The 15004-nt window shown below is 54.5% G+C and overlaps 2 protein-coding genes across 9 annotated transcripts; one reads left to right on the top strand and one right to left on the bottom strand.

Moving 5' to 3' along the window:
- The first annotated feature begins 2286 nt into the window (after positions 1-2286).
- On the top strand, positions 2287-12102 carry PIAS3 (protein inhibitor of activated STAT 3). 3 transcript variants are annotated; one of them, XM_023259075.2, is made up of 14 exons: positions 2287-2456; positions 5146-5563; positions 5722-5806; positions 6029-6079; positions 6327-6417; positions 6920-7054; positions 7298-7403; positions 7993-8066; positions 8198-8358; positions 9455-9588; positions 9669-9837; positions 10004-10137; positions 10323-10360; positions 10931-12102. In XM_023259075.2, exons 2-14 carry the CDS (start codon positions 5149-5151, stop codon positions 11195-11197), a joined length of 1860 nt encoding a protein of 619 aa, XP_023114843.1. In that variant the 5' UTR covers positions 2287-2456; positions 5146-5148; the 3' UTR covers positions 11198-12102. The 3 variants fall into 3 exon arrangements, with proteins under 3 accessions (XP_023114843.1, XP_011283406.1, XP_023114842.1); XM_011285104.4 differs by lacking the exon at positions 2287-2456 and adding an exon at positions 3013-3168; XM_023259074.2 differs by lacking the exon at positions 2287-2456 and adding an exon at positions 4770-4924.
- Positions 9276-14774, bottom strand: NUDT17 (nudix hydrolase 17). 6 transcript variants are annotated; one of them, XM_045033418.1, is made up of 8 exons: positions 14454-14774; positions 14051-14234; positions 13778-13803; positions 13557-13649; positions 13213-13311; positions 12862-12998; positions 12331-12565; positions 9276-12214 (listed from the first exon to the last, which is right to left on the bottom strand). In XM_045033418.1, exons 1-8 carry the CDS (start codon positions 14643-14645, stop codon positions 12029-12031), a joined length of 1152 nt encoding a protein of 383 aa, XP_044889353.1. In that variant the 5' UTR covers positions 14646-14774; the 3' UTR covers positions 9276-12028. The 6 variants fall into 6 exon arrangements, with proteins under 6 accessions (XP_044889353.1, XP_006935120.1, XP_044889355.1 ...); XM_006935058.5 differs by having other exon boundaries at positions 9276-9824; XM_045033420.1 differs by having other exon boundaries at positions 12331-12483.
- Positions 14775-15004: the final 230 nt, after the last annotated feature.

Genomic DNA, 15004 nt, shown 5'->3' with positions numbered 1-15004 from the left:
AAATCATGCATCCTGGTTCCTACTTTTCAGTTGTCCTGTAGGGATGCTGGAACTTCCAACCTCAAATTAACTATTTAAAAAAATTTTTTTTAATGTTTATTATTTTGTTTTTGAGAGAGAGAAAGAGAGACAGAGTGTGAGTTGGGGAGGGACAGAGAGAGAGGGAGACACAGATCAGAGGCAGGCTTAACCGACCGAGCCATCCGGGTGTCCCTCAAATTAACTATTAAAGGAGATTCCTTCTTTAGGAAACCATTAGGATTCAAGGTACGGTTGAGTTTCTTTTTTTTTCTTTTACATTTTTACAGCTTTAATGAGTTATAATTGACATTCAGTAAACTACACATACTTAAAGTGTACAATTTGATAAGTTTTGACATATGTGCACACCCATAACACCCATCACACAATCAGGATAATAATGAACATATGACTCCCAAAGAATCCCCCCTTCTCTCTTTTTTTTTAATTTTTTTTTAACGTTTATTTTTGAGACAGACAGAGCATGAATGGGAGAGGGTCAGAGAGAGGGAGACACAGAATCTGAAACAGGCTCCAGGCTCTGAGCGGTCAGCACAGAGCCCGACGCGGGGCTCGAACTCACGGATCATGAAATCATGACCTGAGCTGAAGTTGGAAGCTTAACCGACTGAGCCACCCAGGTGCCCCTCCCTTCTCTCTTTTTTCAAATTTTCCCCTCCAAATCACTGAAAATTCTAGAGGATACAAACTAGTCCATAGTAACTTTTTTAAAAAAGTTTATTTAGAGAGAGAGAGACAGCATGCGCAAGAGGGACAAGGACAGAGAGAGAGAGAGAGAGAAAGAGAATCCCAACCGGGCTCCACACTGTCAGTGCAGAGCTCAATGCAGGGCTTGAACTCCAGAACCATGACCTGAGCTGAAGTCAATACTTAACAGACTGAGCCACCCAAGTGTCCCCATAGTAACTTTTGATCTATATGACTGAGCAGAACAAAAAATGAGCTCAGGGACTGATGAAGACTCAACTGTTCCAAGGGGCAGTTGGAATTTAGAACCAAGCACTTAAGCTTGAGTTCAGCTTGAGGTCTTACCATTGCTGGCAGCAAACAGCAGGGAAAGAACCTGAGTGTCAGGAGAGGGTGCACATCTTCCCTAAGAACGAAATCCACAAAGTAGTCGGTAATGGTCCAATTCAACAGGTATCTGGGGATATTGGTAGGCTGGTACCTTGATTCTTGTGGTTTGGGTGGGGTCTCATGGGAATGATTATACTGAAGGTTTAATCTAAATGAGAGGATTATTTATATTATTTATTAAAGTACTATTTTATGCCAATTATGGGTGTTTTTTGTTGTCTGTTTTAGAGACAGAGCAAGTGCGAGTAGGGGAGAGGGGCAGAGAGAGAATCCTAAGCAGGCTCCATGCTCAGGGTGGAGCCCAATGCGGGGCTCCATCTCATGACCCTGGGATCGTGACCCCAGCCAAAATCAGGAGTCTGACTCTTCTCTGACTGAGCCTCGCTGCCGCCCCTTGCCAATTATAGGTTTAACTGTCTTGCTGCGGCTGCTAGACTGAGAGGTCCTGCAAGGCTTTTTATGTCCTCAGCACCTAACGACCTCTGAACAGCATTCAAATGTTTGTTGAACAAATGACATTGTCGCTTAGGTCCCAGCCAACTCACTATAATATGCTATGAGTTCCCTCAGTATCTAATTTGGGTAAATGGCCCTAAAATTGGTGCTTTCTTGGTACCTGCATGAGTGATTAGCTTGGTTGAGCATGGAAGTCTCTGAAAGGTCAGAGGCTTTGAAGAAGAGTAAGTAGTTTAGAGAGGGGAAGAGAGATGACTTTTTTGGGTAAGAAATCCTCCCCGCTGCTTACCTTCAGCTACACCAAGGGCGTGGGGTCTCTGGTGACAGTCTGCGTATTCGGGTAGGGGGTGAGGGGCTACAGGGAGAGTTAGGGCTCAGGTACACTTTGGGTTCTAGTAGCTCAGGCTTTCCCCCAGGGAGAAGAGTCTCGTTCCAAGTACGAACCTCTTTAAGCAGGCAGATCCCGGTCCCCCTCCGCCCTGGTCTTATTTGCAGCATGACTCCACCCCGGTACACCGGGGCAAGGGGTCAGAGCAACAGTGAGAAGGATGAGATTCAAAAAGTCCTACCTTCGGATCCACTCACTCGAGGAGTTAATCTCTCAGCGCCCGCTGGGAGTCCCTCCCTCTCCCGCCTCAGACTCCGCCCCCTCCCTCAGTCTCGGCAGCCCTGGCGGGCTCGCTCCGGAGGGGGCGGCCCGAGCCCCAGCGCTGGGCCGGGCGGAGCTCCCGGCCGGGCGGAGCTGCGGCTGCAGCGTCCAGCTGCCGGACCGACCTCCAGCCTTGTAGACCGCGGGAGCGGCGCGGGGCCCCCTCCCCCCACCTCCCCAGCCCACCCTCCGAGCTTCCCGAGCCCCCTCCCCGCTCCCTGCAACTGTGCTGGTAAGTCCCGCTCATCGAACCAAACTTTTTTTGCTGCCGAGCCGGAGTCCTACGGCAGAACCACGAGCAACACTGCAGTTGGCTGGTGGAGGGGTGGGGGTAGGGGCGAAGTACTGAGAATAGCCGTCTGGAACTGAACTAGTCACAACTAGTCATAGCTTCTCCGGAATGGATCAGATCTCGCCCATTTCCCGAGTTGGTAGAACTCTTGACTTTAGCTGGTTAAACTTGTAGAGAGAGAGATGAGGGTATTCGCTCCAACTTCTTCACCCCTCCCCCATTTCTCTTAGATTTAGCAGTTCTCGATACTTTCCCTCCATATTTCAAGTAGTGTTGGCTCTCTAAAAGCTCACCCCTCCCAACTCTGGCGTGGCAGAGCCCCCTCCCCCAGGCACTTCGGGTCCGCCTCCTCTTCGGTACCCCCGGGAACCCCGCGATCTTTCAGGCTCCGCTCCCTCCGGTCTTGCACTGGGGCCAAAGACGTGCAGGGGCTGGGTCCAGCCGCGGAGGGAGGGGCTGAGGCTGGGGCCTGTCCGGAGCCGGGCGGGCGGGGCCGGGAAGGGGAGGTGTAAGGGGGCCGGACGGGGCGGAGCAGGCGGCATTTGCGGCCGGCGCCGGGGTGGAGAGTTGCGCGCCGGTCCCTGGGCCTGAGCTCGGGCTCCGGCTCCGGCGCCTGCGATGTCTCAAGATGGCGGAGCTGGGCGAATTAAAGGTACCGGCCCCCTCCCCCATCCCCATCTGGACTGAGCCCGGCGGAACGCCGAGTCAGGGAAGCGACCGAGACTGGGTGCTGAGGGCTCGGGAGGGGGCTGGAGACGTGGCGGGGACTGGCTGCTGGGGGTGGGAGAGAAGTGGCTGTGGGCGAGGACCGGGCTGCGGCGGGGCTCCGGGGGCGGGGCCGCGGGGCAGATGTAGGGGTGGGGCCGAGGGGAATTGCAGCTGTTGGGGGCCGAGGCTCAGGGGGCGGGGACGTGGGGTAGAAGTCGGGTTTGGCAGTAGGGGCAGAGGTGGGAGTGAGGGCCAGGGGTAAAAGCTGCTGTAGAGGCTTAGGGGGCGAGCCGATCGAGGCCAGGAGATGCGACAGTAGGGGGCAGATGTGGGGATGGGACTGGGGGGCAGATAGATGCACGGGAGGCTCCTCGGGGAGGTGCGGCGGAGAGGATGGAGGTTTGGGGCTGCTCCTGGGTTCTGAGCCTTGGGCAGTACCAGTAGGCGGCTGAGACCTAGGGGGCGGGGCTGTGCGGGCGCCTGGATCGAGGGGTGGGGCCGAAGCATCCCGGAGGCTGAGGGGAAGGTGCTGCCTGGGTGAATCGAAGCTTCGGGCCGAGGCGTAGTGGAGTGTGAAACTATGCGATAGGAACGGGGGGGGGGGGGGTCCTTGACAAAGCTAATGGAAATGGAGAAATACAAACGGTACCGAGGAAATAAGGGTGGGAGAAGGGTATAAGAACAAGTTTTTCATCACACTCCTCAAAAGGGGTCCAAAACCATAAAACCCCCCCGTGAGCGGGAGAATTGTGGAGGGCTAGCAAGGCCTGGCCATGCCAAGGTCTTCCAGAGATTCACGGGAGGGCGTCCTTTCTCAGCTTCTTGTGCCCTCCTACTGCCACACGGTCTTTGAGGGTAACCATATCCGAGGACATGTCACAGAACCTTAAAAAACCATTGGGTTCATCCCCCTGCCTCCTGGCTTTGTTCTGCCTTTTGAAATGGAGCCATATTCCTTGGCGGGCTTGAAGTCTAGTCCCCTGGGCCCAGCTGCCTTTAGGGGAACTTGGATTCTGCACCCTGGCTCAGGAGCCCCACGGCTTCTCCTCATCCTCCCTGGGCCTCTGCTTAGTTCTGCCCTCTCCTCTTCCACCACTAGGCAGGGGGGCGGGGATCACTTAACATTCTCTATGTAGGAGAGAAACAGGATATTAGTTCCTGGCAGATGGAGTAAACAGGTAAACAAGGAGGCAGTCTGGACTCAGTGATTTACTAGGAAGCCCTTTGCCCCAAGATTTTGTCATCTGCCTCCCTGAAAAACAGGCCCGAGAGAGCAGTGGTTATGTAAATGATGCTTAGAAAGGATTTGGGGGAGTTACAGTCATTGAACCCTGACCTGGAAACCCTGGCCACAGAAGCTTCAGAGGCTTGGGGAAAACAGCTGAGGTGGATTGAGGTGTTGGGAGGGGTGTACCATGGGGCACAATCCTCCAGCCACCTGCCCCCTTTCTTCCCTGTGGGGCTGTCTGGCCTGAATCCTCTCCTCCCCCTCCTTCTCCCTGTCTCCTAGCCTCTTCCCAGGAAGCTAGGATGGGTCTGAGATTCTGAGAAAGAGCAGGAGAGGAGATAAGCAGCTTAAAGGAGTGTCTAGGCTCAAGGCGGGGATGGAGATAGGAGGCCGTAGTGGACTCAGAGGTGTGCCTGTGGATGACTTGCTGTCTGCCCCCTGCGCCACCTGGCCAACTTACAGGCATAGGGAGGTAGGGTTACTGCAGCTCTGGGGGACTGGGGGTCAGGTTGACCTGAGGGTTGCTGAAATGGGACTGAGGTGTCCCTTTGGCCAGGGTGGCTGTCTGGCAGTAACCCACTGGCTGCGGAGTGTCTCTCAGATGAGCGCGGGGGGCGGAGAGAGGCATTGCCTATTTGGGAGCTCAGACCCAGCATCCGCGGCAGGATTCTCAAGTGTCTGTGTTGTCCACAGCACATGGTGATGAGCTTCCGGGTGTCTGAGCTTCAGGTGCTGCTCGGCTTTGCTGGCCGGAACAAGAGTGGACGGAAGCACGAGCTCCTGGCCAAGGCCCTGCACCTCCTCAAGTCCAGCTGTGCCCCCAGTGTCCAGATGAAGATCAAAGAACTATATCGCCGCCGCTTTCCCCGGAAGACCCTGGGGCCCTCTGATCTTTCCCTGCTCTCTCTGCCCCCCGGCACCCCTCCTGTCGGCTCCCCTGGTCCACTAGCTCCCATTCCCCCGGCCCTCTTGGCCCCTGGCCCTCTGCTGGGCCCCAAGCGTGAAGTGGACATTCACCCCCCTCTGCCCCAGCCCGTGCACCCTGACGTCACCATGAAACCATTGCCCTTCTATGAAGTCTATGGGGAGCTCATCCGGCCCACCACCCTCGGTATGGCTCTATCTTCCTCCACCTTCCTCCTGACTCCATGCCTCTTGCCCGGGCCTTTCTTAGGCTTTAGTTCCATGGGATTGGCAGCCTGGGACGGGGGCAGCCTCCGTGGCTGCCTATGCATGGGCTGGGGAATAACTGCCCCTTTGTGTCCCCAGCGTCCACTTCCAGCCAGCGGTTTGAAGAGGCACACTTTACCTTTGCCCTCACACCCCAACAAGTGCAGCAGATTCTCACCTCCAGGTACATCTCTCCCAGCATCCTGGGTGTTACCCCCGGACTCTGCCCCCTGACATTCTCCTCTTCTGTCCCATTCTGCCTGTCCATCCTTCTGCACCTGCTTTGTCTCTCATTCTCTGGTGTGTCTCTTCTCTGTCCCTGGGACATTTAACTTTCTGTGTCTCTGTTCAGCCCTGCCTTCCGGGGGCCACATCCTGACATGTCTCCCTCTCCTTCTTGTCACAGAGAGGTTCTGCCAGGAGCCAAATGTGACTACACTATACAGGTGCAGCTAAGGTGAGTTGATCCTCTCCATCCCTCCCTGCTGGGCTCCTCTTGGGGGGTGGGAATGAAATAAGGGTATGATAGATCCTGCTAGAGGATGGCCCTGCTCTGCTGTGTCCACCCCAACCCTGGGACTTTTGTCGGATGCTGAGGGCTACAGAGATCCATGACTGAATGACTGAGGTCCCCTGCCTTTCCACCAGCTGCAACTCAAGAAACCGCCTCCCTTGCTGTTTCATCTTTTCTCATCTCTTACCAGGTTCTGTCTCTGTGAGACCAGCTGCCCCCAGGAAGATTACTTCCCCCCCAACCTCTTTGTCAAGGTCAATGGGAAACTGTGCCCCCTGCCGGTAAATGTTCTCCCCTTCTTCTAGCAGTTCTCTCTTCCCTGTTTCAGTTCTTGAATGGTAACTGCAAACCTATTATGAAAGAGACATGCCTAGCACAGTGCCTGGTACATCATAGGGACTCAGTTTACTGATGGATCAATATAATCTAGAGGATACTAAGACAGGGCTGATGGAGAACTTGGGAGGAGGGACATTCATTCAACCCAAAGGACAGGGAAGACTTCTCTGGAGTGATGATCTCAGAGCTGAGAGTTGGAAGAAGTGGGGCATCCCTATTCTTTCTGCTCAGGAACTCATGAGTGGGTTCCTATTTCCCTGGCCAATGAATAAGCTCTCCTTCCTCCCCAGGAATAAACCCCACACACAGCCCTAGATAGTGCTCTGGGTTTGGGAGTCACCGAATGGGCCCCCATCTTCTTGGTCACCGAGTGAGCTGGCCTTCCTTCCAAGACGTGAGTAACCTGAGAGATAAGATGTGTTGACCAGTCCCTCCTTTCTCCAGGGTTATCTTCCCCCTACCAAGAATGGGGCTGAGCCCAAGAGGCCCAGCCGCCCCATCAACATCACACCCCTGGCTCGACTCTCGGCCACCGTTCCCAACACCATTGTGGTCAACTGGTCATCTGAGTTTGGACGGGTGAGCAAGGCTGAGGCAGGGAGCCTGGAGAAGCCTGCAGGGCGTGAGGGGAATCATCCAGTGTCTTGGGTTTAGGGAAACATCTTCCTCTTTATGGGTCGTTCTGTCTTAACCCGCTGTCTCTGGTCCTCACGGGACAAAGGGTTGGAGTGGTGGTGGTGATGATGATGGTGATGATGGTGCTGGTGTGGTGGTGATGATGTGCAGAGCAAAGGCTAATTACCTCCCCCTGCCTCCAAGTAGAACTACTCCTTGTCTGTGTACCTGGTGAGGCAGTTGACTGCAGGGACCCTCCTACAAAAACTCAGAGCAAAGGGTATCCGGAACCCAGACCACTCTCGGGCACTGAGTGAGTAATGTCCTGCCCCTCTTTACCACTCTGATTTGGATCCAAGTTTTCCTGGTCCTCCAGCCTTTATCGCCAAACCCATACCTGACCTGTGACAATATACCTCACCTCTCACGTGAACCCTAACCCTCCCCTCATCCCCTTACCGATCTTCATGGTTGAGAAGTCAGACCACTCCCAGGCACTGAGTGACACCCTCTCACTCTCAGTTATACATTTGCTTTGCACCTCACAGACCGTGCCTCCAGCCTTGCTGGAATATGGCTGCTTGAGAGTGGGAAGAGTCTTAAGGATCATCTAATCTAACTCTCTTTTGATGTTTCAGTTCCCTCTAAGTCATCTCTGCCAAAGTGTCACCCAGCTATATTTAAGCATCTTTGGGGTCGGGGAAATCTCTCCCTGACACTCAGTCTTCATGTGATCTTCCACTGGCCTCCAAAGACCACCCCCATGTGACATCCCATGGGTCCCCAGAGGCACTCTGCCCAGCTGCCTCTCAGCCAGAACCATCTGCTTCTGGCCTCACCACCTCCCAGGCTTCATCTCCAGCTTTGCTGACCCCATGGCTCTGGCCTCATTCTTGTTTCAGTCAAGGAGAAATTGACCGCTGACCCGGACAGTGAGGTGGCCACTACAAGTCTCCGGGTGTCACTCATGTGCCCGGTGGGTACAAGGGAGATGAGAAGGGAGGAGGGTGGGGCTAAACTCTGGACCCAGATGAGGGCTCCTAGGGCTACTAGAGTGAGGCTTCCCGGGATGTAGGGACTGTGACCAGAGCGCTTGTCTCCTCCCAGCTAGGGAAGATGCGCCTGACAGTCCCTTGTCGTGCCCTCACCTGCGCCCACCTGCAGAGCTTCGATGCTGCCCTTTATCTACAGATGAATGAGAAGAAGCCAACGTGGACATGTCCTGTGTGCGACAAGAAGGCTCCTTATGAATCTCTTATCATTGATGGGTAGGGCCGCTCTGCATTCTGCTTCCTTTTACCTTCGACATCCACTAGGAACCCTCCCATCGACAGATCAAGATGGCTTCCTTCCCCTCCACGAAGCCCAGCTCTTAACCTATCCACCCCTTTATGTGTATATGTATAATTTATCCTCTTTATAATATACAGTTGACCCTTGAACGACACAGGTCCACTTATACATGGGGTTTTTTAATACAGTACAGTAAATATAAATGGTATTTTTCTTTTTGATGATTTTAATATTTTCTTTTGTCTAGATTACTGTGTTGTAAGAATACAGTATGTAATACACATAATATACCAAATAATGTGTTAATTGACCCTTGATGCTATTGGTAAGGCTTCTGGTCAGCCGTAGGCTATTGGTAGTTAAGGTTTTGGAGAGTCAAAAGTTGTCCATGGATTTTTGATTGCGTGTGAGTGCTTTTAACTCCCGTTTTGTTCAGGGTCGACTGTGTATATTTCCACCACTGAGGATTTATTGCATGAGGTATCATGCTGAGCACATTGCATATCTCATCTCATTGAATCCTCATAATTAACCCTGTGAGATGGATATTGTCATTACAGGTGAAGAAGCTGGGGCCTAGAGAGATTATCTTGCTCAAAGTTATAATTGTTAGTAAGTGGCTGCGTCAATGTATTGAACTGTTACAATATAACACCTATAACAACTACCTGACCTCTCACTGAGCGTGGCAAAACGTTCTTTTGAAGATTTGGATGTGCAGATCTAGCTAGTCCTAACCCCCTTCCAGAGCCTAAATTATGGCCCTCATCGAGAAGACTTATGAAGTTCTATATCTCTGCTCCTTTGTCTTGTCACAAGTACTATGTGAAACACATGCTTAGAATGTATTTTTTTTTTGTTTTTTGAAAACGTAGCATTTGAAGTTTGCAAAGCTCTTTTACATACTTTACTTGATTCTGACAACTCAAGAGAGGTGAGTAGGGGTGAATAATATCCCTGTTTCACAGATGAGGAAACTGAGGTTCAGGAAGGTGAGTCCCAGAACTCCCTGGCTACTGTTCCCAGCTATCTCCCAGCCTCATGAATTCCCGTATCTCCCCTTCCCCCCAGCTTATTCATGGAGATACTTAATTCCTGTTCGGATTGTGATGAGATACAGTTCATGGAAGATGGATCCTGGTGCCCAATGAAACCCAAGAAGGAGGCATCTGAGGTTTGCCCCCCGCCAGGGTATGGGCTGGATGGTGAGTGACCCCCTGTCCCCCAGCCGAACTGAGTCTTGGATGGCCTCTTCTCTGAGACACAGTCCTCTTACCACCCACAGGCCTCCAGTACAGCCCAGTCCAAGAGGGCAATCCATCAGAGAGTAAGAAGAAGGTTGAAGTTATCGACTTGACAATAGAGAGCTCATCAGATGAGGAGGACCTGCCCCCGACCAAAAAGCACTGTCCTGTCACCTCGGCTGCCATTCCAGCTCTACCTGGAAGCAAGGGGTATGAGGAAATAGGCTGAGTCCGCAGCAGAAGGGGCAGAGAAAGAAGTCAGAAATGCTTTCTGATCACTGGACAAACCCCGGGGCAGAGAGGGGACTCAGGAAGCTGAGCTGGGTGAGGGCGTCTGTCGTTCGCTGGCTGCCCAGCTCCTCCTCTCTCCTCACAGAGTCCTGACATCTGGTCACCAGCCATCTTCGGTGCTACGGAGCCCTGCCGTGGGTGCACTGGGCGGGGACTTCCTGTCCAGTCTCCCACTACATGAGTACCCACCTGCCTTCCCACTGGGGGCGGATATCCAAGGTAGGACACTGACCACAGGGTGGGCTCTGCCCTGCCCCATGTGCCCTTAAAAGCAGATCAGAACCCCTGCTCCTTTTCAAAGCCTTCTGGCTGTCTTGCAAGGGGCTACAATCCAAAGGATTTTGGGGGGAGGGGCGTGAAGAGGTCAGACAGGAGGCTGATTTTGATTTTTCTTTTCCTACCAGGTTTAGATTTATTTTCTTTCCTTCAGACTGAGAGTCAGGTAAGTGGTCCCTTGTCCCATGAAGATCTCAGATCTCTGAAGCTTCCTATCTAGGCACTGACGGGTCCCCTCCCCCTCACTTTCCCCTGAGAACTAAATCTGCCTCTCTGTGAGGGAAGGTGGGAGCTGGGGGGCCTAAGGAGGGTGTGGGCACTTTATTTCCCTCCCAGGCCCCACTGGTGCTTCTTCAGATTCTCACCCATGTCTTCTTTGATCCCTTGTTACCGTCCTGTCTCCGGAGTTTTTAGAATCCTGCCCCTGACTATTCACACACAACCTCCCCCCCACACCCACGTGCAGTTGAGCGCCATGCCTGCCCCGGCCGGACATTCCACACATTTCAGACGCCCACAAGGCCAAGAACCTAGCAAGATGGAGGGGCTGTCTCAGGGCAGGGAATCGGGTAGGGTATGGGGAAGCAGGGGAAAGAAAGAGAATCTCTCCTGCTTCTCAGAGGGTACCTTGGGATCCGGAGGATTTGAATTATCCCCGGCTATTTCTGAGATGAGTGACTGGGAGGCCGGGTGAAGTCAGGAGAAAATCTTAAACTCTGCCCTTGATTCCTCCCAGCACTATGGTCCCTCCGTCATCACCTCGCTAGACGAACAGGATGCCCTTGGCCACTTCTTCCAGTACCGAGGGACCCCTTCCCACTTCCTGGGCCCACTCGCCCCCACACTGGGGAGCTCTCACCGCAGCACCACTCCAGCACCCCCTCCTGGCCGCGTCAGTAGCATTGTGGCCCCTGGGGGGGCCTTGAGGGAGGGGCATGCGGGACCCCTGTCCTCGGGTCCCTCTTTGACTGGATGCCGGTCAGACATCATTTCCCTGGACTGAGTCCCTTGGATTATGGAAACTTCACTGAGCAAGTGTGCTGTGGGGTCCAGACCCCTGGCCACTCCAACCCCTCAGGGGGCTTTGGCCAAAGGCCAGAAAGATCTTCATGGATGCCTGTTTTGGGCCTTATCTCTGCCTGACAAGTCCAGCACCCAAAGGGTTAATATTTAACCTCTTTTTAAGGACATTTGGGTTCTATTTTTGGAAATGTTCTTTAGATGGTTGGCACATTCCTTTGGGTATGTTAACCTAGGCAGCGGGAGGCACGTGTGTGATGGGGTGTGAGTTGGGGGAAGGGCTGAATCCACTAGAGCCTGGGGGTGGGGTGGAGAGCAGGGGCCTTTCTCTTGTCCTCTAGAGCCCTCTCTTCCCCAAACCTATGGTTCTGTTCCTTCCCCACATCCATGGTCTCTTCATGTCCATTCCATTCTCTTCGGCCAGACAGACAAGTGGAGAAGCTAAGACAGGCCGACACATGGACAGAGAACTCTATTTTGGGTTGCAGATTTTTTTGTACATAAACAAGAAAAACCAAAATACTCCAAAGATGACTTCCCCTGCTTCCTACTTCCCAGTGTGACTGTGGAGGAGATAAGGCCTTAGCTCTGATCCCCAGGGGTTTGGGAGCAGGGCCTGGCCTATTGCCTGGGTCTCTCTCTATTTATATATTTAAGTGCACAGTGTTTCCTATGCTGACCAGCTTGGGCCATGAGCTTCTAAAGGCCCGTGGCCCCAGGGTTAGGTCTGGCTCATTCTGCACCTTTTCTGGGAGGTGGGAGGACTTCATGCTCTCCCCATTCTCCTTTTTCAGGCTCCTCTGGGGCTTAAGACCTACGTTGTAATTTTACTTTTTATTCCCAAAGTTGTAGCAAAGTTCTTATCCACAATAAAGGTTGTGAATGTTCTGTGAATGTCTCGGAGGGAGGTTGGGGAGGGAGTTCCACACCTCACTCTCCAGATCCCTGGTTTGGGGCAAGTGGGGGAAGGGGTCCCAGGTTCCGTTCTTGCTTGCAGGCCCTGGTGGGGGTGGGTGGTAGGGGTGTCCCCCAGAGGACTTCCAGGAGCAGCTCCTCCCTCCTGTCCCCCATGGAGCATTCGGCCCAACGTTGCGGGGCCAAGTGCTTTACTCTTACCTGCCCAGATGCTGCAGCCAGAGCCTGAGGGCAAACTTGGTCCCAGCGCTGACCCTCTCGTTGCCTTCTGCTGTGGTCGGGGTCGTCCGCAGCAGCGTGGATGTGGGCAAGTCCAGGGGTCGAGCTCTTTCGTCTTCCCCTAGTTCCACTGTACTGCATGGTGACAGCTCCTGTCTGGGCTGTGCCTTGTGGCTTAGCCCACTTCACCGAATCCTCCCGCCATGGCAGGAGAGGGCTGGGTGGGTGGGTGGGTGTTGACCTCATTTTACAGGAAGGAACAGATTCAAGGGGGGGTAAAGGACCTGAACCCTGGGGAGAGTGGGAGTCCGTGCTAACCAGTCGGAGCAGAAACCCTTGGACTCAGATGGACAGTGTCTTTGATCTTGTGTGCTCTCTTCATGATCAGTTGACCAACCCACTCCCTCAATCTCCCTCACCACGCAACATTCCCTCCTGAGGAGGGGAGAGAAGTGGAATTTCTCAACGTGTATGTGTTGGTATTTGGGGGGTGAGGCAGAAGCTCTTACTTACAGGACAGAGGGTGGTAGGTCCCGGGGAAGATGTGTGAGTGTCTCTGTCCCATCCTCTGCAGCAGCCACGGCAGCTGCTATCTCTGGTCCCAGCCACATAAAGGCGCTCACCTCACTTGGGTTTGGTTGGATCCGGGCCTGGGGCCAGACATGTAGGTCCCTTAGCCATGGCCTCTCTCTTGGGAGGCCTGTTCTTGGTTGCAGCCTACCCACAGGTGGAAAGGAGACAGACTTGGGGCAGGGACAGGGGCTGTTGGATTTCTTGGATATCTGTGACCCCCTCCCCCCATCTTGGTCACAGAACCAGTCTGCATGGACTCCTGAGCCCCCATTTCTGCACCACCAGCCCTACCTGCAGCTGCTGTTGTGACTCCCAGGAGACCACGAGTAGATAGAGAATGATGTGATGGTATCTGGGGAGACCCCAGCTCAGCCTAGGAGGGTAGGCAGACTAAGAGAAGAATACAGCAAAAGTGAGAACTTCCTGTCTCTTTCTGAGACTGTAAATACAGCTGAGGAAGCGGAGGGTCGAGATGGTGCAGGAGGGACCCAGGTGGAGACTGTGGATTTGGGGACTCCAATTCCCTCCCCCCGGTCCCCAATGTTTCCCCTGGGCAAAGGCAGGTAGGACTAAGAAGAAATTGTTAAGGGCTCTTAGTTAAATAGGAAGGGACCTTTGCCACCTTCCTGTCTCACCTCCCATAACCCCAGAGGGACCCAAGAGAACTGGCCGTGGGGCAGCTGTAGTCCAGTCTCCTCCTGAAGCTCTCGCAGCCCTCCGTCCAACAGCTGGGAGCAACAAAGGGCAGGTCACAGCGGCAGGTGCCAGACTCCTCCAAGCCCCTCAGCCCACACCCAAGGCAGCCCCAGTCTCGGGTTTCAGGGCAGGGTGAAGGTTGGGCCAGCAGTCCGGTTACCTCTTCATCAAGTCCCACGTGCCCACCTGCGACAACAGTGGGACCGATAGGTAAGTGGTGGTGTTCCTGGCCGGGGACACCCCCCCCCTCCCCACACACACTATTTACACTACTCCCTCCCATGGGCGCTGATGCCGTTGTGATCCTTCGTCAAAAGGGGACCGACCACATTTCTGGGCCTGTTTCTCTGTCCTTTGGAAACTGGGAATAACACTGTTGGGTGAAGGGCCACTTTCTTCCCTGGACTTGGGATCTTGTCCTCGGGGCACTCACCTGGGGGTACCCAGACGTTGGGAGAAACGCTGAGGGTGCGTGTCCTGCGCGTTAACAAGACAGACTGGTCGCTGGACTGCAGAAGGACGGCCACACCCAGATCCACACCTCGGTTGCTGGGCAGCTCGGCCCCCGGAGTCCTGAGCTGCTGGTCCAGGGCCGCAAAAGGGCAGAAAGGGGGTCGCTGGCGGGAGGGAGCCGTTCGGGTTAAGGCTTCAGAACTGGGGCAAAAGTCGGGCGACAGCGCGCGATGGGGCAGGAGGTTGAGTCGGAGCGACACTTGCACCCCAGGCCTCTCACGCCAGCTCCCGCCCGACCCCGGTCTCCTCCTTCGATTCTTCACTCCTGCCCCGCTACCCCCCTCCTGGGGCCCCCTCCTCCCCCGGGGCCCCCTTCCCCCGACCTGGAGCGGAAGCCTGGCCGAGGAGCCTGGGAATGGCCCGTCCGAGAGGACGAGTCGTCCTCGCTTCAAGCCGCAGTGCGTGGGCCACGGCCCGAGCCCTGGCCCGGCGCCCAGGAGGCCACACACACTCTGGGCGAAGCTCGGCGACTCCGCGCGCCCGGACAAGAGAAGCAGCACCCGCGCGGCGGCCATAACGCCGCCCTGGGGTTGGGGCCGCGGCCCACCTGGCGCCCTCTGCTGGTCCAGCGTTCGCAGGGTCGGGACCTAGAAAGCTTCCGCCAAATGCCCCGGGACGTTTAGGCAGAACCCTGGGGGATGAGCCACGGGTGCAATGTTAGTTACTAAGAGACAAAGAAGAAAACCTCTCAATCTCAGCTTCCCTTTTCTTTCCCTCTTCTCTGTTTAGAAGAGTGATCCCAGACTGATTTCTCAACTCACGTGTCCAATCCCGCCGGCCAAGGGCTGACCATCAGCCGCCCGCGGTCGCTCTGCGCGCACCTACCTCCCATAGTAGGTGCCACCACGAATTAATTGCGTAAGACTCCTCTCCA

The sequence above is a fragment of the Felis catus genome, chromosome C1, assembly GCF_018350175.1.
Source record: "Felis catus isolate Fca126 chromosome C1, F.catus_Fca126_mat1.0, whole genome shotgun sequence".
NCBI classification, from domain to species: Eukaryota; Metazoa; Chordata; class Mammalia; order Carnivora; family Felidae; genus Felis; species Felis catus.
This window is presented reverse-complemented; position numbering and strand designations above follow the sequence as displayed.